The sequence below is a fragment of the Scleropages formosus genome, chromosome 8 (assembly GCF_900964775.1).
Source record: "Scleropages formosus chromosome 8, fSclFor1.1, whole genome shotgun sequence".
Lineage (NCBI taxonomy): Eukaryota > Metazoa > Chordata > Actinopteri > Osteoglossiformes > Osteoglossidae > Scleropages > Scleropages formosus.
The window spans coordinates 5,245,518-5,269,066 of NC_041813.1; the positions used below are offsets into that span (position 1 = coordinate 5,245,518).

At 43.3% G+C, this 23,549-nt stretch overlaps 1 protein-coding gene across 4 annotated transcripts in view; it reads left to right on the top strand.

Moving 5' to 3' along the window:
* srbd1 (S1 RNA binding domain 1) overlaps positions 1 to 18,287 on the top strand; it is a 74,797-nt gene extending 56,510 nt beyond the window's left edge. For 3 of the 4 annotated variants that reach the window (XM_018725070.2, XM_018725068.2, XM_018725069.2), the window contains exons 17-21: positions 6,741 to 6,847; positions 7,925 to 8,101; positions 8,373 to 8,525; positions 14,830 to 15,014; positions 17,697 to 18,287. In XM_018725070.2, the coding sequence (XP_018580586.2) occupies positions 6,741 to 6,847; positions 7,925 to 8,101; positions 8,373 to 8,525; positions 14,830 to 15,014; positions 17,697 to 17,989 (915 nt within the window). In that variant the 3' untranslated portion in view covers positions 17,990 to 18,287. The remainder of the gene's footprint in view (positions 1 to 6,740; positions 6,848 to 7,924; positions 8,102 to 8,372; positions 8,526 to 14,829; positions 15,015 to 17,696) is intronic. The other variant, XM_018725071.2, reaches the window with a different exon arrangement.
* The last annotated feature ends 5,262 nt before the right edge of the window (positions 18,288 to 23,549 follow it).

The following is a 23,549-nucleotide window of genomic DNA, read 5'->3' on the forward strand; positions in this document are numbered from 1 at the left end:
GCCTGTCAATCAGGTCACCAGGCTTCTGTTGGGGAGGCAGAGGCGAAACGCTGCTCAGAGCTGAGCCTTCCTGGGACCTAAGCCTTTCTTCAGCTCCTTCTCTGCTTTGCCTGTTTATGTCACGTCACTCCTTCTCTTCTCCTTTATGCTCTCTTATCCACGTTTGCTTCGCCTCCCGCTACTTGTTCTTTCATTTGGGCTCCTACCCCCCCCCCCCTTTATTCTTTTCCTTCGCAAACTTTCCATCTGGTTTGGTGTTGGACTCTCCCTAACCCTAGCATACACTTACATTAGCACTCCAAACCCAAACACATCAAAGCGGTGGGATCCCGGGCAGCAGTTAACAGTGCTGCTGTGTGCTGAGCACAAATTGTGGGTTCCTGGTATTAAAACATCAACTCATTCTTTGTGCTGGATGTTCAGGAAAAAAACATGGGAAACACTAACGTTTTCACCATTTTATATTTAACCCTGTCCAGTTAAAAGCAAATAACACAGATGTTCATCAAAAATCCACGAAGCAGCAAAATGTTTGTAGTCCTTTTAAAGAAATGTATTTGTAATTGTTGACACGTTGGCTATCGATTTGTGTACGAATAACCATTTCTTTTGATAATTATTTTTTTAGAGGGAGACATACGTCAGACTTGTTCTGACTGCAGTATTTATTGGTGGAAAATACCCACATTCTCGTTCAATATGCCCGTGTGGTGGTCAGTGCTTGGTGTCCAATAACACGCAGTAACAAGCTATTTGGTCGTCTGTCAGAACGCTTATTCGGGAGTAAGCGGGCTTGGTGTGTCGAGCAAGTCCCCAGTGACACAGTACACGAGTAAGATCTAGTTTCTGCCTTTTATTTATTCCTTTAAAACTCGACTCTCGTACCCCTCTCTCTCTCTTTTCCTGCGGTCTCCCTCTCGCCCTCACTCTCCATGGCTCCTAGGCTGTTTCTGATTTTTCCATTAAACACGATGAGGTTTTCTAAAATGTCTTGGCAGGCTGGGGTGTAAAGAAAACATTTTGTCAGTCTGCTGCTTTTCCCCCCTCTGTGTAGAAGATTCCTCACTCTTGGGCATACATTTCTACATGCCAGGTTTTGATTCCTTCTGCATATACATTTACATTTATTTATTTAGCAGATGCTTTTCTCCAAAGCGACTTCCAATGGACTCTATGTAGTGTTATCAGCCCACACACCTTATTCACCAAGGTGACTTACACTGCTAGATACACTGCTTCCACTGGGTCACTCATCCATACATCAGTGGAACACACTCTCTCTGTCACTCACACACTAGAGGTGAACCTGAACAGCATGTCCTTGGACTATGGGAGGAAACCAGAGAACCATAAGGAATCCCCCACAGACATGAGGAGAACATGCAAACTCCACACAGACTGAGTGGGGATCAAACCCACGTCCTCTCGTACCACCCAGCTGCTATGAGACAGCAGCGATACTCTCTGTGACACCATACTGCCTGCATTTCATCCCTATAATGTGGCTTTTTTTTTTTTTTTTAAATAAATATTTCCCATATGGACAACTGGGAAAAAACAGGCCCCTTCTGCCACACTTTTACTTGAGACACATGCAGTTTTTGAAAAAAAGTGCAATCTGCTAACAGGTTGTTATTAGTTTACAAGGGCTGTTTTTCAGTGGTTGATCACGTTACAAAGTAAACTCTCTGAGACGATAATCATTTCAAGGTAATTGCTTATCCCAGACCCCCCTCACAGAAACTTGCCTTAGCCATATGATCCACTGTTGCCATTTGCCCGACTTGGAGTGTAATTTTGCTCTCATCTGGACCCCAGTGTCTGCCTTATATTGTCTCTTTTCTTTGCATTTGTAAAATCTGTCAAATCCAACATGACTTTCAAAGGAAGCCAGCACTACTCAGTGAAAATAAATTTTGCCGTTGACTGTTTATTATTGTACTCATTTTGCTCTGCATGTTGAGCATGCTGGTGTGTGTGTTCAGTGAAGACGGAGGCAGTTTTTCCCTATCTTATCGTCCTTATTTTTTGCCACACATCCCATGAGCGCAGTGAAAGCCATGCCAAAGGGATTTACAAAGCGAGTTGTTCTTTGTCTTACAAGTGATGCGTATGATACCCAAGTGTTACAAGTATATAAAATGAAAGACAGCATTCACAGTGAAAATGGTCTTTCCATGCTTGAAAGGTGGCGATATCCTATACATTTCTGTTAAGCACCAGAAGCAGTGTTGTATACAGGTGGTCCCTGGCTTACGATGGGGTTACGTTCCACGAAACCTATCGTAATTTGAAAATATCCTTAGTCAAAAATGCATTTAATACCCCTAATATACACCTCTGTGTGACAGACTGGGAGATACGGATTGCTGCCGCTGCCCAGCATTGCAGGAGAGTATCGCTCCACATATCGCTTGCCTGGGAAAAAATCAAAATTCAAAGTTTGAAGTACGGTTTCTACTGAATATCTATCACCAGCTCACCATCGTAAAGTCAAAAAAACGTAAGTTGAACCATCATAAGTTGAAGAGCATCTGTATTTGCAATATAAGGTCCACTGAGGTCAGGTGTGTACGGTATACACTGAGCAGGGTGTGTAAACCTGTGTAACTGCAAGCCTCTTTGCTTGTCGCCCTGGCAGCTGGTACAGCTGGCGTGATCTCCTTCCTGATCTTCTGCTTTGCCGTTTGCAAGTCACGTAGATAAACAGGCACAAGAAGGGACAGCAAACAGTCTTCAGAAGATGAGGTCTGAGAGAGACAAAAAGAGAGATGAAGTGAGGTAGTTCTGAGCACTTCAGAGAGCACCCTACCTGTCAGCTCTTCTCTTTCATCACACTGTACAGGTAGAGCCTTTCTCTCTAATAAAGTTTAATTGAAAGGGATTTCCCAATTGAAGCACATGAGTCGAAATGCCCACCTTTTAAATTGCTGTTCTACCTCTGCCCATAATTCTTTTTAACTTATTTTTGGCAGTGGATTTCTGTGTGATCCACAGGTTATTGGCGAGCTCCTCTGATCAAGCCATGTTATTATGCACATAAATCCCATTACCAGGATAAAAGGATGTTCTCGTCTCGTTTCAGATGTTAAGTATAATGAAATATTGTGTGTATGTATAATTTTCTGTTTTTGCAAGATGTGCAGTTGAAAAGTCTGAAATCCCCTAGTGGTATTTTTGTGGCTTTTTTTATGTAAAGAATAGTTATTATGATAAACATCTGTTATTATGAGAAGCGTAATTATAGTTGTCTAACTAATTGAAAACTGCTTATTTTTATAGTGTGTTGAAAAGATGAGAATTCCATGTCCTTTTGTTTGTCTTCCTTTTTTTGTTAGAAAATTACACCTGTTTTGGTATAAGAAGCTGTTTTTTCTCAAGTGATTTGTTTTCCAGGAACGTCTATTGTGATAAAGTTCTACGAAAAGGAAAATATTTCTCCGGCCGTGTGTGAATTGAATTTGACTCAGCTTCGTTTGCTATAACCTCATCTTTGCGCATTAAAAAAAAAAAGTTATTACATAAACTAATCCAGCAACAGCTGTTTGAAATATCAGTCAGCTGTTTAACCCAAATGTTCAGTTTATGTGCTTCATAATAGACTGGGACTTTGCATAGCCTGCCCGAGGGTTATTAATGCATGTTTGCTGTATTACGCTCACATTTAATTTTTGAAGTCTTTAATGTTGTTGTTTTTATTTCCATTTACATTTGGGAGTTAAGGGTGTCTTTAGTTTCTCTGGTCCTATACCCATTATTCACCCGTCATGTAATCTGGTTATATGACAGTCAGTCATGTACCCTGACAGTTCGGCAGGTGAAAGCAATTCATGAATGAAGGGATGAAAATTAATGTAGATTTTTATTACAGTTTATATAACTATGTGTGTATATATACTGTCTCCACATTAGGGCTAAAATGATCCCTGAAGTAACTCAATTAATTAAAATCCTCAATTCAATAGTCTGCCTTGAGGATTCTATATATACCCAGTCTTAAGGGGCAGCTGTTGGCATCGTGGTTACAGTTGCTGCCTTTGGACCCAAAGCTTGCAGGTTTTATCCCCGCCTGCACCTATAGTACCCTCGAGTAAGGTACTTGCCCTAAATTGCTCCAGTAAAATTACCCGGCTGTATAAATCGATAAGTAATTGTAAGTAACTTGACATTGTAAGTTGCTCTGGAGAAAAGCATCGTCTAAATTAATAAATGTAATTTATTAAGTGTCATCCTATGACATACAAATGTTTGCCTTAATACCACTTTTCTATTTATATTTTACAAAAAAGTGAATTTCGAAAAACATTGGTGGTGTTTAGCAACTTGGTGTCAAAATATCCATTTTCAGCCTTAAAGGCTCCTTCACACTCATAGTTTGCACTTGAAGTTGTATTTTATTTAAATATGTCACTTAATAAAAAAAATGTAGATTTTTATAAAATTAAAGAAATTGTTCATTTTAAGACTTGCCGTAATTTTTTCCTGCCCTGTACATTTTTGTTGCAGTTCACGGAAACACTGAAGTATCTCTCTTACCCCATTACTATATTAATTGTATTAATTGTATTAATTATATTACTATAAAATCAGCAGAGTATTTAATGATTAAAATAATTTAATAATAAATAATTTCAAATTTTTTTTACTTTCCAGTTTGTTTTTAATTGGTGCACTGACCTAGTCATTTCCTAGGGTTCTTATATATATCTCTTTCATAGAACCTGTCCAGTGACTAAATCAAGTGATGTCTATTTCAGTGTTTCTCACTGAAAGGAGTGTGGTGAAAAGTAGTAGAGGTGCGATCAGGTGATGTCATTACATGCTTCCTGTATGTGTGTGGAAAATGGACTGCTGTCACAGCTTGCCTGAACCTCCTTTTGTTGGGATGCCATCGATTTGCTCCATATGCTTACGGGCTCTTTTAGTGAAATTGACAAAGTCTAATCCAAATCCCCTCACTGTAATCTTGTCATTTTTGGATTGTTTTTCTCTGGGTTTTTTCTCTTTTTTTTTCTTTTTTTAATGTCCCTTGCAAAATATGAAAAGTTCACCTGGTTTAACTTCATATATTTGTGTTGCATAATGTGAAGCCTCTGCTAGGTGACTTTGAAGTGTTCGTGCAGGCATCCAGCGAAAAATGAGCTCAAACATTCACAACTTCTCCTGAAGTCTGTGGCTCTAGAGGGGACCCCCTATCATCTACTCAGCTCTTTTTTACCCCCAGAACCCAGTTCTGCACATCTTCCGCAAGGGACTGTATATAACTGCAGCATGCCTCTGCTCCTTAGTGATTGCCCGAGGGGCCCCATCGTGCATGAGGAATTCAGTGTTTATTCTCATTTGCCTCTGGACCAAAATGGTGCGGGGGGGTGACTCTGTTCCTTCCGATTATGCTGCAGCTCTAAGAAATGTGGATGGCTGGAGACCTGCAATCAGATGCAAATTATTATTGGCGTATAATGGGAAAGATCCCATTGTACATGATGGGAGCCCAGAGCAAGTTTTAGGCATGAGAGAGGGAGGGAACTCACTGTACAAGATGCAAAGGGTGAGGAATAGAGTTGGGTTAGGGCGGCACGGTGGAACAGCGAGTAGCGCTGCTGTCTCACAGCACCTGGGTGGTGCGAGAGGACATGGGTTTGATCCCCACTCAGTGTGTGTGGAGTTTGCATGTTCTCCCTGTGTCTGCGTGGGTTTCTCCCACACTCCAAAGACATGCTGTTCAGGTTCACCCATAGTGTGTGAGTGATAGAGTGTGTTACACTGGTGTATGGATGAGTGACCCAGTGGAAGTAGTGTAAGTCACCTTGGTAGCAGGCTCTCTTCTCCAAATTGTTGTACATCTCAAAGAACAATACAAAAAGTGCATTCCGTCAACAGAAGAGGAGACTGCCAACACGTAATTCTTGAGTACAGTCCGTTTGTTACGTACCACCATTGGAACCAGTATACACAAGTATCTGCGTATAGGCTTTGCATTATTAAACATAAAAAGGCAAGTGTTCCTGCTGGGCATTCATTAAATGCTACAACAGGAGTGCATTTATAACCACGGTGTTTGCACGACTGTCGCTGCAGCACACTCCTGCAAACACACCTTCCACAGAAGCACTGGGGGGGGGGAACTGTGGTGTGATGAATCCTTCACTCTGGGAAACCACCTCCTCCCCTGTTAATGGCGGCCCTCCCTGCAGTGCCCCCTCGTGTCCAGACAGGGGGCCTGTTAGTGTGACGTCAGCCTTGCAAATGAGGCAGGGATGACTTGTGTTTTCATAAACAGCCCATTAGCCTCCACGTGTGGACATGCAGTGTCATATTGTCACTTTCTATTAGCTGGATGCAAAGCTGGGCATTATTTGTATTTGTGTTATGATGAACGCAGATTAATGCAAATGCAGCAAGACAACAGAAGTGCACTTCTTTCCAGTTTCTGCTATACTGTACTCTGTCATCTAGTGCCCCACACACACTCAATCACAAACACTTTGAACTGGAGTCCAAGGAAACTTTAATGACTTTATACTTTTTAAGGCACTCGGGGAAAATAACAAACCTGAACATTTGGGCATGAGTAGTGCGGTGTTGTTGGTGCTGGCTTTGCCAAAATGGGCGAGGCTGGGGAAAGGTGGTGTGGGGCTGTCAGGAGGCAGTGGGTGTACATGTGATGGCTGTTGTAATGGTTGTTGTGTGTGTTCATTTTTTTTCCCCCTCCTCCCGCCACATCCCCCACCCCTCAACAGCACGATATGTCGCAGGCGTCCCTGAAGTCCGCTCTGGGTGGAGTAGTGGAGGAGTGCGTCAGCTTTGTGGGGGTGGACGTTAACATGTGCTCCGAGACCCTGTTGAGGTAGGCCGAATACTTTCCACCAGCCATCACCCTCGCAGGCAGTTCGGCGCACCCAGTTTAGTCAGACAGCCAGGACCCAGCTGGGCCCAGAGGGCCCTTTCAAAAAGACTCCACCTCTTTCGTTTGCTCCGTACCAGTCCACTCAGCGCTGTCTGGGTAAAGGTCCTATTCCATAAATGTGCCCTCCAAGGTGGCTTGGGAATAATTACAACATGTTTGCTTAGCTTTAATCTCTGTTTGGCCTGGACAAACCATATGAAAATGTAATAGGAGGTGCCTCATAACTGAGCTGTCATGAAAATGCCTCTCCTCTTCTAACTGCATCCAAGTCAGCAGACATTTTCAGGCTGTCATTGTGTCATTTATTTACCTGAATTTCAATTAGGTACTCTCCACAAAAGCATTTGTGCTGTAAATCCCATAGTCCCCTTGTTCAGGACTCAGATATTTTGAATTCATTATTCATTTTGAAAGTGTGACGTGTTGTCTGCTATACTTCTTAGGCAAAGCTGTCATTTTCACTTACTTTTTAATACTGCAGTGCACAAACATTTTACCTCAGAAAGCTCAGTTGGTGTCATGATGTTGGACGATGTTTAATCTCTCCCCCTTTTGGGTATTAACTATGTTTTTGCACATAAATGTTTTTTCCTTTAGTTTTGCAAATACAATTTTTTTCCATATTTTCATAAAGATTTTGCCAGATTTATGTTGATTCTTTTTGTAAGACGGGTGGTGATGGAATTTGCTCTCTTTAAAATAAAAATGTCAGATCGAAACGATGGTGAGAATTTTAAGTGATGTTTGATCCCAGAAAGCTTCACTCATTAGAGACTGTCATTTCTTATGCAGTGATGAGCAATAGCTGAGGAAAATAGTTTTGGGAATTTTGTTTTTTGTAATATTGGTTGATGTAGTGAAGTTTCAGTAGGTATGTGTAGATGATCTCTGAGAGGTAATGGACTATAGAGTTAATAAAAATACACTAAGTAGTTGCCTTGTAAGTTTACAAACACAGTGAAAGAACTTAGATGAGAGAAACTCAGCAGTAATGCTGCCACCTCCACCACCTCAAAGGCATGTTGCAGGGCTGAATGCCGGCCGGGCACGGAGCATTGTGGAGTGGAGGGAGAAGAGTGGACCCTTCATCAACCGCGAGCAACTGAAGCTAGTCAAGGGTCTGGGGCCCAAAAGCTTCCAGCAGTGTGCCGGATTCATCAGAATTAACCCAGAGCACTTTCAGACTTTGTGCAGGTACATCAAACCAAATGATCACTTCTGTGAATACCAGAGCACCACACTTTCTAGATGACCTGCCCTGAGGGCACCATATGATAGTAGCAAAAACAATATGTGGAGATACTGTAATACCCCAGCAGTGCTGATTTTCAATCATCATTCCCACTTCTCGCTGCTAATAGTCTGTTATTTCCGTTCCGTTTCTCAAAATAAAATCCTTACATTATTTAATAAAATTTTACCTAAATGCTGTGTTACACCTGCTGATGTTGCCCTGTTCTCCCAGTAGTGGTGCTCTAGCAAAGTCTCAGAATGCTGCAGTCAGTGAGAAACCAGTTCCTAAAAAAGGGAAAGGGAAGACCAGTGTCCTTGCAACTCCCCAGCTGAATGCTCTGGACCAGACCTGCATCCATCCTGAGTCATACAGCATCGCACAGAGGTGAGACCATGCCACTGCATTTCCAGAAGCTGCTGCATTTCTTAGATGGCTCACTTATTCTTTCTCTCTCAATATTTACATTTATTCATTTAGTAAATGTTTTTCTGCAATTTATTTAGCTAACACCTTTTCATCCTTGATGACATACAATGCTGGACAGACTACCTGCACTCATCTATTCATCTATACACCGGAACACACAAACTGAGCCATTTAAAGTCACCAATTCACTTAAAACATGCTGTACTGCCTCTTCATCTCCCTTTTAATCTCTTTGTGTTGACCATGGATCACAACTTACGGTCAAAGCACACAATTCTGTTTCAATATAGCTGTGACCACATTGCAATCTTCATGAACGGGTCTTTGGTGGACAGGAGTGAAAGTGGACTGATCAGCCTGTCACTCTCATAGCCATACATGTTGTTGGGGCCATTGCTTTGGACAGCTTCTAACCTGAAACTAATTTTAAGGTATGTAGTTGGCTGGAGCAGGCTCTGTTTGTAGCAATACACTGGAATACCTATGAGGGGTGTTCTGCCGCTGGTACTTGGTCTCACAGAGGTTTATTTTTCTCCGAATTCCATGGCCTGGGAGTTTTTTTTTGTTGTTTTTTCTCAGTTGCCAGTGGCTTCATTGTGACCGGTACACTAGCAAATTATCTTCTCTGTCTGCTATGCTTTCTTTTAATATCAGTATGTGCTCTCATAATCACTGCTCTGTGTTACCTTGTTGTTAAGAGCACTATAGAGAAATAAATTGCATTGATTGCGAACGACCTGAGTGAATCCTGTATATTGAATATGTGCATCTGAGGAAGCAGCCATACAGTATGTCTGTCCATTTGTCTGTGTGTGACCATGTGTTTATTGTATAGTGTGGGCATATTTGGAAACATTATGCAGTTGATTCTTCATCCCCTGACAGCCAACCTCAGTGTTCAAAGGGATCAAACAGGACTGCTTCTCCCTCCATGGAGGAAATATCCTCTTGTCATGTTCATACATAGAAGTGGGGAAAAAAAACCTCTTTTCTGTCCGTTTGTTTTTGTTTCTCCCTGTTCTGCTTCATTGCCTATTAAACCAGGCAGAAAACGTTGCCTTGGAACTAGTATTTATTATTGCCACGCTGTATCGTTACCAAATGGTACTTTGACAGAGTTCCCACTAAACTACAATTGTCATTACATGGCAGGAAGTGTTTTTCTTGGAGTTTCTCAGTAAGCAAATGATAACAGACATGCCCGCCGGCAGTGGCCTCTACTGGAGGATTGACACTGGAGCTCCATTTAGTGAGTGTCTAAAATGTGTTAGGGTCATTGGGGGCAGGTTTGGGTGGGACAAGGAGCTTGTGGGGGGCCACTCTCTAAGGAAAAGGCAAAATCCATGCTGAGACAGTTGAGGGATAGCTTTATAACGAGAATGGCAAGGCTGAGAGATTCCCAACAATCTGTAAGCCATTTCTCTGCCAGGTACAGGTCCACAACCCTCGTTACCGCCTCTAAATGCTGCAATTAAGGAGCCTAAATAAACGAGCGCAGTCCTCGGCTCCAACCGTTGGCATTGGGGAAAAGTGTGCCAAACACGTGATTAAGGGAAGCAGGACGTGTATGAAAATTTGAGGGCACTATGTTTATTTTTTTAGCGTTCCTGCAGTTTGTCAGGGAAGTGGAGGAATTACATAACAGCGGGTTGTGGGAAAATATTGATATAAGTAAAATAAGGGGCAATACAATCATTTTTCCTTTTCTACTGACTTGTATAACAGATTTAATTATATTCAGTACGAGCAATGGTATTGCTGGTTCTGCATGCCTGATGTTAAACCTAGCGTGTGATTTTTAGCAGGTGAGTTGAATTTGTCAGTTGCTCCTTCATTTAATGCCAGTTAAAAATTTGTTTATTAAAGCATATTTGCAGTGTGTTTGACTTGCCAGAGCATTTTATACTAAAATATAAATGATCCTGTGGAATAGAGCAGCTCCATCAGCAGATCTGCATGAAGCAGCTAATTCTTTTGATTGAGAAGTCTGTGTTGGTGGGTGGTAGAGGATGGTGGCACGGCTAAATCAATTACCCATTTTAGCTATACGCACAAATGTGAGGGCTGCCTTATTTCGTTTTCAGAGCGATTGTGTTGCATTACGACTGATTTCCGAGGTGCGGGAGGGCGGGGAGTAATGGGGTATCGTGTTGCTCTAATGTGATGAACCCGATAGCCTGAGCCCAGCAACGGTGTCAGAGCTGAGCCTCTGGGAACGACTTCCCTAACACAGCCAAAGTAGATACCTCATAGCACACACTCCCCCATCCCAACCTCCCAGCCCACAAAAGCATAAAAATGTCCCATATTGTACAGTTTCCATCATCGTTGTAAGTGGGGCCTTGGAGAGTCCAGGTAGGCGTCAGTATGGGCTCAAGGTTTAACAGGTTAACCTGTCTAGTTGCAGCACAATTCAGATGGGTCCAACAGCTAGGATAGAAGTTAGCCAGTCAAAGGACCTGGATTCAAATTCCATCTGCTGTAGTACACATGAATAAGGTAGCCACCCTGAATCAAATTTATTAATTAATTAATTGTAAAAATTGCCCAGCTGGTGTAAATGGGTGAATAACTGTACGTTGCCTTGATGAAAGGAATCAGGTAAGTAATGGTTAAAAAAAAAAAAAATAAAAGAGAGCAATTCTGTTGGCCTACTTGATTTCTACATGATGCAACAGGTAAGGGCTTACAGCTATTTTTCCCTCGCTGTGGAAGTACAGTTATTCTTTTAATAGGATCTATGGCACCACAGCTACACTAGAGGAAATGCATTTAATTGGTTGACAAGGTGCTTCAGCTACCTGTCTGTTTTGAATTGTGCAACACTCTTGTAGTTGCAGTTATCACATACAAAGCAAACAGATTTCACTTGGTGGAGAATTGCATTGGTACAGTAACAGAGTAAGAAGTGTGCATGTCTGTGAAAAGAGGGATATGGTGGTGTTGACCATACAAGGATTGTGTGTCAGGGCTGGGAGGACAGCTCTTGGCCCCCATAAGGCCTATCTGGAAAGAATCTTTTAATTGCCCACCCACACACCCTTCATATACATACAACACAAGAAGGCCCAAACCCTGCTAAATGTTTTCTCCCGTTCAAAACTGGTTTTCATTATGGAAGGGGGAAACGGAAATAAGCAGGATCCTTAAAAAGGCATATGGGCTTACAATACCTTAAATAAAAACATACAGGCAAGAACACAAGGCAGAGCCCTTCCAGAAATCTGAGCCGCCATACCATGAGGGCCGTACTGTTCATAAATCAACCCAAAGTTTTCTTTGCCATGTGGGCAGCCAGGAGGAGCAGGCTTTCACTTTTCCAAGTATGATTTCAATGACCATGATGAGCGTCACAGAGCTCGGTGGATGGTTGTGTTGCATGTTTTTTTTTTTTTTTTAAATGCATATACTTTTTTGTCCTCCATGAAGTTTGGACTCCCAAGCAGTCCCTTTGCGCTTTTGAACTTGGTAATGGCTGTCAAGACAGGCCTAAATCAATGATGTGCATTATAACCCAGTGATCTGCAGTCTGTGGGTAGGTATTGATCCCCCATTTCTAAGTGCCCTTTCAGACCCACTTGTTGCCAGTTGTAAAATGATACTTTGGGGACCAGCACAACATGATGGCCACATTGCTGCCAGATTGAGAAAAGTCTGAAATTCACTGGGAGAGATGGAGGCAATGAGAGAAAATGAAGGCCATTTTAAATGGATCAGTGGATTTTTCTGTCGCATGGTTCACGCACTGCTTCGTGTACAAAAACACCAACAAAGGAGAGAAAAGACTGAGCTACCTGAGGTTTATAGCAGGCACTTCAACTTAATCAGCTGTGCTCCACAAAGTCTTGTTTCAGCAGAGTATATACTGGTTGTTCTTGATGACACAAACTTTCTTTGTAAAATGTCCTCCTATTGGAACTGTTTACCACAAGCCATTACATTTTTTGGATGTCACCAGCTTGCAAATACCAATTGTCAGTGACGGTGTAATCTAGATGGTATTGGTTTAAGTTGGAGGGAGTCGCTGGTATTGGACAACGAGGAGACACAAGCGCAGTGGGGAAGGGTGCAAGCCAAACCTGGCATGAACATGCACAGCTGCAATATGCTTTGCATAAAAAACTAGTGTAGAGTTATGCCTCTGAGGTCCACATTGCCAGCCATGCACTTTTCCCTGGGAGGATGAGTAGAGGATTGGCCCTTAGGGTTTTGATGTACCTCATTACAAGTTGAACGTGGGGAGCAACTGAAGCAGGCAGGAAGGACCGAGAGCTTTGGATCTCTGGTATTGAAGGTCAGCAGGGATAGATCGTTCCACTGCAGGCACTCTGAAGCCAGTGGGTGGGACTCAGCGGTTTCACAATGAGTGGAGCCTCCTGTGTAGTGGGCGTGGCCTTTGCCCCACCTGTTCTGTCCGTTACACACAGGACAGCTGCAGTCCCTCAGCTGGTGTCACGGTAGTAGACGCGTGTCACTGGCGCCACTCCACGCATCCCCTCCTTCAGCTGCGTCCTGGATTCCAACTCCCGGCTCTGCATTCCTGCAGGCACCTCTGGCTGCCGCTGCTCATCTTGCTCGTGGTGGAATGCTGTTCAGAGACAGAGTAGTGAGTCTGAGAGACTGTTATTTGTGAACCTTGCTAGAGTGTAGTCCTTTATGATTGGACCCGATCATGCTTGGGAAGCTGTTAGAAGACACTGGACAAATTAAGTTTGAGTAATCGGTCAAACAAGGTGCTCAAAAGATCCTGTTGATTTTTCACATACAAGAAGCCTTGCTGAGACAGACTTCGCTCTTCAGAAGGCAGCTAATTTACAGCAGGGCCATCTCAATGTCAAGCACCAATCTACTATGAACAGTGGGACCTCAAGACACAAGATGTAGGCTGTAATTACTTTTTTCCCCTCACATTAGCTGTGGCCTTGTCCCGTCCATGTCACCCCCAGCCCCACCTGAATTCACTCTTCTCCTCCAGTTCCTTCTGGCAGGTATGACCTTCCTCTCCCCATCGAGGACAGGACTTTGAGAGGACTTCTCACTACCCCTCACTCCCTACTTACATTTATTCATTTAGTAGACACTTTTCTCCAAAGCGACATACATCTCCTAGAAAATACAGTTTGTGCTTGTTCTTCTTGGATGCAAACCTGCCTCTCTTAGCATGCGCTGGAAGGGGAGCTCAAACTCAGCTCCAGGTGAGTGATGAGTGGAGTGGGTTATCATTCACTCCTCATTCATTTATCATATATCATTCACTGCTTCTTCTAGAGTGAGCTAGATGCTTGTTCAGACCTATCTGCAACAGTGCCAGATAACCATTGTACTCCTTTGCCAGTACATACAGTAAACTTGTCTATGCTTCCCTTTGCTGGCAGGGCACTTTTTAGGGTAAATCTTATGGGCACCCCTTTGCACTTCAGTATAAACCTCTTCAGCTGAGATTGTGCTCTTAGAGGTGTAGACAGACTTAACTCCAATGTGCTTCCATGAGGCTGAGAACAGCCTCGCTGCCCCAATATGCAACATGTATCAGTCACCTGTGCCAGCTAGGCCTTTATTAGCCACAGGCTCCAGATTTTCTGTCTGTGCTCCTTCAAACACCCCTGCTAGTTGCCCCCCGTCTCTCCCTGTCATTCTCCCTGCCTGGCTATAAATGCCGTCATGGCATTGAAATCTCTTTATGCTTGAGGCAGATGTGCCCCTGTGGGGGATGTGGCGTTGACTGGTTGTGTGTTATGTGCCATGTGCCTGCGCATCTCAGCCTGTTATAATGCTCTGCACTGGAACCTGACTGCCTGCTGGAACATTCAGTTCTTCCTGGGGCTCACAGGTGCTGGTGCATGAGCTTCTGAGGAGTCTGGAGACATGCTGATACCAAAATAATTTATTGGCTTAAAGACTTTTATGTGTGCTGAGACACATTCAAACATCCTCTCTTAAATAGGCACACACCCTGTTTTATGTCACATAGCAGTGAAGCGGTTGGGGGAACAATGAGACGAATTGAAATTGAGGTTTTTGCAGGCTTATGTTTTACATACATGGATATTCACGTGCCGAGTCCAGGAGACATTTGCTCCAGCTGGTGGGTGAACTAGCTGATAGAACTTAACTGTCTTAATTGAACCCATTTAAGTCTGATTGTGAGCTCTGAGTGGTATAAGGAGAGTTGGAAAGACTTGCTTGTACTCAGCTCCTAGGATGCTAAGTTCAGTAGTCAATTCTCTTGATTGTATATATTTTTTCTTTTTCACATGGCCAGGTTCTTGGCTCTGATTGAAGGTCGCATGGAGGAGATTGGCCAACAGGAGATGAAAGAACGTGTGGAGGCTGCCTTGCGGCGTGACAGCCTGGAGAAGCTGGCCAAGACGCTGGACACCTCCCTTGAGACGCTACAGCTTATCGTAGATGGCCTTACGCAGCCTCCGAGTTTCGATATCCGTCAGAGTAAGAGCTGTGCCACTGTGTGGGAAGCATCACTGCACATCTGTCAGGGCCAAAACACTACATTCAACTCTCCATCTGCCACATGGCCATTAGTTTTATAGACTGTAGTATTTACTGAAGGTTTTTCACAGTATGTATTCTGCTTGAAGCTTTCACAGGCATGCCACTTCCTATGTTTAGACCTCATACACTTTAACATTGGATGATTGCTGCACTAAATGCACTTTTTCATGAATTGTTGACATTGATTAATATGAAATAGTGCCTCATCACTATTACAGTATAGGGGAAGTAGGATTCTGACTGCAGGACTGTCCAAAGCCCATTACTGGATCCTCTGGATTTTACTGTCTTGCGCAGTGTTTGAAATTTATTTGGTGTGTTGTTTGGTCATGCAACAATCATCTAGCTTTTGAAATGCATTGCATTTGAAACCCCAAAAGGTCATTGCGGTTAAATCACAACTATTTGGCAAATTAAAATGCATTGCCCAATCACTGTGGGCATTATTAAATCATGCAAAGAACAATGTCATGTAATTCCAGAAAGAAGACCAGCATTTTTACAAGACTTCTGGAAAATTTTTTACTACCGTCATGAAATCCACACATTGCCATCAGTAATATATCTGTTGTGTTGTTGCCTTTAAAAAGGATGCATTGATCTGTTGACAATGTCTATGTAGCAACTTGGGTCCAAATTACCCTATGAAGCATCAGCGCCTGGTGTGATGTCAAGTTTGGTTCAGTGTGAGAACTCGTTTCATGTAACTGGAAGACATAGTCCAACCTATATATAAGACTTCAGCACAGGACACCACATTGGGACTCCTTTGATATCCTGGAACTGAGTTGCACTTAAGACCATTTTGCTTCTGCACTGTGTTGGACTTTTTCTTTTCTCTGTGTTGCAGCTTTCTTGAAATATTAAAGGAATGCTATTTTTTCAGTGTTAATGCTGGAGAGTATCAACTTTCTCCACTGCTATTTTGGGGTTACCGTTCAAGGATGAGTCTGCCAGCCTCTTCCCCTTTCTCTGGAGGTCAAAATGGTGCTGTCCTGAAAAATCCACCCTTTGGTAGAAGTGTGCAGGAACATGGGGTAATTGCAGAGGTTACCACCCAAAAGTACAAATGAGAAGTAGATGAATACATGTCAATGTAGAGGAGATGTTTTGGTAAGGAGGAATGGGTTTCCGTAGACAAGAATAATAATTATTGAAGGAGTTGGTATTGATTTCCCCGAGGTAAGTTAGGCTCTCACCTAAAGACTGTTCCCTGCTCACCTTTCCTCAGTAGCCGTTGATGGAGGCCGTCACCAGGCCCTCAGCGTCAGACCGGTTTAGCATTACCTTCTCTCTTTCTGTGGCAGGCTATGAGATCACTCTCACTCTCTCTCAGTCCCTGTGTAATTGAAGATCTGCCTGCTTTCATATCGCCGTGCCCATTTGTTTGAATTTGCATGCGAGGGGGAGAGAATAATTATTTACTTCCTAAAAATAAGAAAGATACAAAGCTGAAGAAGAGCTGTGCAGCACACATACGGGCAGTAATGCCTGTATCAATATACCTGACTCGCATAAAATGCAGGGGAAAGTCTTAACTTATGTGTTTACTTTCTGTAAAGTAACCAGTAACCAGCATATGATCTTGGACTGAAAGTGAATCTGTTTAATCTGTTCAGACTGAAAAGAGATAAGTGTCCTGACCTCTAATTGTAACTGCTACTGCTGCTCAGCTATCAGTCGTTTTGCTTCCTTGTATTTTGATAAAGAAAGAAGTGTGCAAAGGCTGCTGAAAGTGTAAAAATGTTTCCTAGATGCTGTTATGCGTTAGACTTAAGGAGGTGTTTGATTACGAGACTTGTTCTCAGTAAGCATTCAGTCAGAAGTTCATGGGTGGCGGATTTCACCCGTCCCCGTCATAGCAGAGTTAGTCTGCTCTCTGAAATAAACCTGTTCTCAGTGCTGTTACAGGCACTGTGTAATGCCGCAAACAAATTTTTCACACTAGAAAATCTTTATGCAATTACTAGATTTTGACTTTATTTATAAATATTTTAGAGTTTAATATGTTAGGTTTTACCAGAGCCACACAGTAACTTTTTGGGTTTCAGACACAAAGTATCTCCATCCCAAAATGTCCGATGCCTCTGTACAGAATAAAATACTTGTGGAAGTAAAATGACTGTGTGATGAGCAAAGATACCCTTGTACAGAATAAAAAGTCTGCTGTATGGTAAAGGGATATGTGTTTTATAAGTCATCGTGGTTGTTTTTGTTATACAGCAACATGCTATATAAGGGTGAGAGTATTGAGTCCTTCTGCTACACTACCAGTCAGATCCGTGGCGCCTGACACATCTGGGAAGGAAAGAGATGTTTTGATGATGGAAAAAAGATGCAAGGGGTGTAATGTGCACGTTCAGACAGGACCTTTAACTCCCACCTCCTCTAACCTGGGAGTGACTCTCTACCTTAAAGTCTCCATTAGTTACATCTTGAAATTCCCCACAGGACACATTGAAAGCTTTATGCAGACACAAAGCTCTCTGAAGTCGTGTCCTTCTCCCCCCGTCAGCTCTTTCCAGACGAGAGTGATGTGTGCATTGATAAGTGGCATTTGATTCCTTTTGCCTTGCTCCATTTTAATCTCTTTTTCATATTTTCCTGTCCCTGGCCCAGATTTTGAGCAGGCAGACTTCAAGCAGGGCATCGTGTCCATGAGCGACCTGCAGAAGGGCGTGGTGCTCACAGGCCGCGTGGAAAACACAACGCTGTTCGGCGCCTTTGTGGACATCGGTGTGGGCTGCTCAGGTCTCATCCATAAGCAGTACATCACACCAGGCAAGTTACCAGCAGACCTGCAGCGCCGCAGCCTGGCACTAGGCCCTGGGGAGCGGGTGGAGGTCCGAGTTCTCAGTGTGGACATGCAGCGCCGCAGAATTGGATTGGACCTTATCCGGGTCCTTAGATAGGGGCCTCCAATCAGTACATGAGTCCTGTAAACTACTCCAGGAAGAGTATCAGAGTTGCATGCTGGGTTCTTAGAATATTAGTCTTCATTTGCAGGCTAACAGTTCTGAGCTGTAAATGACTTGTTTTTGACTGTTCGTTCTGTGCCAAGACAGATTGCTCATTATCATGTCACTTCCTTCAGCTGTTTAAAAAGTTTTTTGGTTTTTTTTTTTTAATGTATTGAGCGTTGACATTCTGAGGAGTTACAGTCAAATTACTTGTTCATTTTACAGTACAAAAATAAAATTTAAACTTACATTTGCTGCTCTTCTATTTTTGTTTTTTATCATGTTTATGTTAATGTATGTCTGTTTTCATACTGAAATACATATTTATGTAGTTTACATATACTATAAATGACTTGTATATTGAGTGGTTCTTGGAGCTGCTATTTATACTGTCAGATTTGCTAAATGACTTAAAATATTGTTAATGAAAAGAACAACTTGGCATAATAAGTTCTTATGTTAGGAGATAAAAGTATGATGACAAATCGGATTTTTTTTTTCTGCGACTGTTTGCATAAACTGATTAAAACAGTTATTGAACAGGATGTGAAGAATGTGGTTCCAGTTAATTGCTACTGTTGCTGTGTGAATGGTATCGCTGCAAACTCAGTGAAATTGTCACTATGGAGCCACGGACACTGTGCTGGAAGTGTGGAATGCATTGGATGCTGTCACCACGGTACCTGCTGATGGATGAGTCCTGGTAACACTGCCCAGTGGCTGAGAGACTCTCTCTTGGGATGGGGAAGGATGGGGGATGGATGGGGCGGTACAGGGCGGGGCAGCTGCCAGACAGCAATAAAGCTTGAGGACCTTGGGAAAACCCAGATGCAATTATACCAGGACAACAGCACGCTAATCAGGCCTTTTCAAAATTAATCCCATATTCCCCACCTATATTACTGCATCTGTTTCTATTCATGTGGTGGAAAGAAATAAATAAATAAAGAAAAAAGGTGCCCACGGCACTTACTGCGATCTGCTGTGAGGCTGAATGGAAGAGAATACCAAATCAGGGTTTGTCCCTAAATGTGGAACTGCAGCCGCCACCAGGATGCAAGGAACTATAAATACAGTCGAAAATTTGGCCTGGTTTCATTGACAGTTTGAGCGAGAATGAATTGTGGACGACAGCTCCTCTACTTCTGATGTGCTGTGATCAAAGCCTGCGCGCGCCTTGTTTGTTTGGTCCGTGTAGCCTGTGAAGCGTGTCTTTCTCATTCCTTGTTGTGCCTCTCAGCTGTTAGGCTTTGAATCTTTGTACACTGTCATTTCGGTCTTGTTTGCCTTTCTCCATTCGCTATGTGTTTTTTATTATTTATCCAAAACCGCATACAGTTCTACCCATCTACACAGCTGGATTTTTCTACTTCGCTTTGTTTGTCGTATTGAATTAAGCTGCTACGATATGCGTTCTATGAGAATCATCAGCCGACTGTTTGGCTCTCTTCAACTCCGTGTTGCACCGAACCTGCAGGGACATGTGGCTGAACTATATAGACTCACCCCGCACACAGCTAGGCCTTGCCAGTCTCTGACCACCCATGGTAGGGTTGAGACATGTTTCCAAGGGCTAATCTGGTCCACACTGGTCCAGGGAGCTGAATAAAGAATCCCGTGCCTTGCTGCGCTGCGTAGATAGCTCACAGAAAGGTCAGCAAGACCACATGGGAGGATGCAATTTTATTTATTTATTTGTATGTTTATTTTATGTATTTTTTTTTATTAAATAATCTGTCCTGTGATGTTAAACACATCCTATTTTAGACCCAAATCTTTTACTTTGAAGCCATTGTGTCTCTGAGAAAAGCATCTGCTAAACAAATAAATGTACATTAAATGTAAATAATAGTTCCCTATCTTGGCCTTAACCGGCAAACTTCTTTTGCATGTTAACCTATGTTTATAGTCAAAGTCAACTTTACTGTCATTCTCACAATATGTTTAGGACATGTATAGGAGTGAAATAGCTTTTCTCCTGGACCGCAAGGTGAACACAGAGAACAGCATATAGTATTACTACTACGAAAAATTTACGACAACAAGCTATAAAAACAAACAAAACTCTGGCATAAAGTGCAGTGTTATGTTCAGTTCAATAAATAAAAATGTAAACAAGATTTTGCAGGGGATAGTGCAAGTGGTAGTGGCCTTTGCTAGCAGCAGGAGTCTGGGGAAAGCCTTTCTTTGAGCTCACCTGCACACGGACAGTACAGGACACCCACTGTGGACAGTCAAACTGCTGATCCCAAGAGTCAGCATTGTGCTGCACTAATGAAACTTCCTTCATTGTCCTGTAAGGAAGGTGTGGGCCAGCTGGATTGGAGGGCTGTTGAACTGAGAGGAAGGTGGTGATCCCTTGTCCCCCCACCCTTAGCTGTGAGTCACTGTGCAGTTTTTCCCGATTACATAGTTTTTCATTAGCTAAATTGAGGGAAAGCAAATTTGAGACGTAATTCAAACAAACGTTCTGGCTGTGCAGCGTCTTTGGTGTTTGGGAGGGCGGGGAGTAGGTTGGGGAGGCAGGGAAGTATGGGCAGTGTGATGAAGGGAGAATCGCAGGCTCATAAAACCCAACGTCATTTGTTTTCACACACGCAGCTGCCCATGTATAATTTCAATTTAGTTAATTTTAGTCGTGCTCACAAATGTACATTGTCTGACTGTTTTTCTTACAATGGAAAATGTTTTTGTGTGATTAATTTTTTTTAGCTTCTTTGTACATGCTTTTATCTAATGCAGTGTGTATAGTTCGAAGTGAAATTTTACCTGTATGTACAGCTGGAATTACTAAGATACCTTAGCAAAGGTGCAAGATAAGGGATGCAACTCAGTGGACATGTGGACCCAGGAAGCAGAGTGAAGCTGCCAGTCCAGACTCTGTTAATTATGCATTATTGCATCTCTCGGCAGTGGCTGTGACCCCCAGCCACAGGCAGCGCGGAATCACCTGTGAGTCGGAGTATGGGGTGGAACCCGATCTACCTGGTACCAGCGGTAGGTCGACCTGACCCGCAACCCGGCCATCCCGGCAGGAAACTGGAGCCTAGTGTTGTGCATTAGCAGGCAGCATGGAGTTACAGATACTCAGCAACATGCCACACTTTCCTACTTCTCACTTACACTGTCTCACCTGAACAACAAAGATCTGACCCCTCTCCAAAGCTCAAGTCTCATACGGGGTTAATAATGAACCAGCCGTGTTGTGTTGGGAGGGGGGGACCTTCTATAATGTTTCACATGGACCTGCTGTCTTCTCCATCACCTTGATGTCTAGGACGGTGATCCCAGTGTCTGCCCTACCTTGAGCCTTTCCTGAGTGCTGTTTCTGGAGGTATAGTAACTGCAATCCTAGGTTGATGGGACAGTTTCTTGAGCTGTTCTGTGAATGGGTGAAAAATGACCCCGGCTCCCCTCAGTACCCCTTGAGCCTCCGCCCACGTCCGTTTTACGACTCGCTGCCAAACTTCCCACAAAGGACAGACCCCACGACGACACCTGTCCAGGCTTCTCAGAAGATGTCAGCGATACAAGGGCCAGAGGAAGCCGTAAAGCGCTTGCGCTGTGACAGCTTCTAGTGACGGGCGTGTAAACTGTGTGCGAGTGTTAGGTAGGTTCTGCAGGTTTACGCTGCGAAGCGGAGTCGTACGCTACAATGTGTCTCTCTGTTGCTGAAATCCATTGTAAAGTAATTAGATGAAGGCTGTACCTCCAGGCCTCCCAGGGGTCGTTTTCTTTATTATAATTAAATTTTTTATTATTATTATTTTAACTTTGTTGCTTAACCACCACTTTCATACAGATGGAGTGGGTTGTTTTTACTGGAACAATTCTGTTTAAGGACCTTACACAACAGCAGACCTCTTTTGAGAGTTGAACACAACCTTCAGGATCTTTTTCAAGAGGTTATTACTTTAATATTAGTTTAATACAGCTATGGCAGGAGTAAATGGATGATATAACGAAGTCCATGACCCTTTTAATCTGCTTTCAGTCAGGTTCCTAAAAACATAATGGGACTTGCTCGCTTTGCTCATATTTTTGGTGGGAAAAGTAGAGGGAAAGATGTTCTTTCCTTTAAACAAGTGGGTGGTGGTAGGACGGTGTGCGAGGTATAAGGCGCGCTTTCTTTCTGTCCGACTCCACCTACAGGACTGCCGAGTTTACAAGGAATTTACAAGGCCTTTCCCTCTCCCTGGCCGCATAGCCCTCGCTACTGATCACTGCTCAAGAATCTCTCGGAAGGCGTCGCTGGCAAAGCGATGCTATTTTAATGAACCAGATCAAGCACTGGGTAACAAAGGGTCGTTAACTGCAGCCTAACACACTCAATGCGGGAAACATTATCGCCTACAAACACACTCCATTAGTTGCACACATGCTCCTGTGCACGTACATTCAATCCCATCTCCTCGATACACATGCTACTGTACAAGTAGTATTAGTTTCATCCAGCATCCCACATGGGAGGGTCACCTCCACTGCACAGCACATAAACACACGCTCTTTAAATGTACACCATGTGTTTCACACAACACGCAGCGATACCATTACTCCTCTCAGCTGTAGACGCCGTTGTGGAGCCTCAAGGCAGGAATACAGAGGTTTCATCAACCCAACTTATAGAAACATCGGCTTAAATGAGAGGATATTGAGTACGCCCTCCGCGCGTCTGATTAGTGGTCCGGCGGGGGGGAGGGTTTGGCATGTGGGGCACTGAGATCTGAAATTCATTAACTAACTCGGCGATCATTTGGGTAAATGTGTTATGCTAACTGCATTTCTGTGGCACGCCCACCGGCCACCCACCCACCCACAAGCACTCATCTCATCGCCGATAAGTGGATAATGACTCTAAACTAATTATGCGGGAGTGAGAAGTGATGGCAAAGGCTCTCCATCAGAGCTTGGTCCCTGGCAGAAGATTATCACAGGTGCCTGATCCAACAGAAGGAGCGAAGAATCTACGTCTTAAATCTCTCCTTCTTGAATGTCATCTCAAGCCTAATGGTACTTCGTCCTTTTTAACGATAAAGATTTGCAGCACATCTCTCGCAGTCCCCCCAGCTGGACGTGTCTGGCTGGGGTTCATTCTGAGACAGACTTGTGTGTCTGTGGGTCACATTATCCTTGCAGACGTTACAGAGGGGAAGTCATTGACAGATGTGGTTTTATGTCTCATGAATAATTTAGCCTCATTGCCTAAGCTTTTGCCCTTTAGTCCAGCTTCTTACTACAGCACACTTTTTAAGCAGAACTGCTACAGTGCTTGTTAGTACTATGTGGCCACTTTGCAAAGTGAATTCCTCAAAATATGAGGTTTGATACCCGCTCGGTCTGTGTGAAGTTTGCATGTTATTCCCGTGTCTGCTTGGGTTTCCTCCGGATGCTTTTGTTTCCTTTCACGGGCCAAAGACATGTTGTTCAGGTTCATCCATAGTGTGTGAGTGACAGAGAGAGAGTGTGTGTGTTCCGCTGATGTATGGATGAGTGATCCATTGTGAGTAGTGTA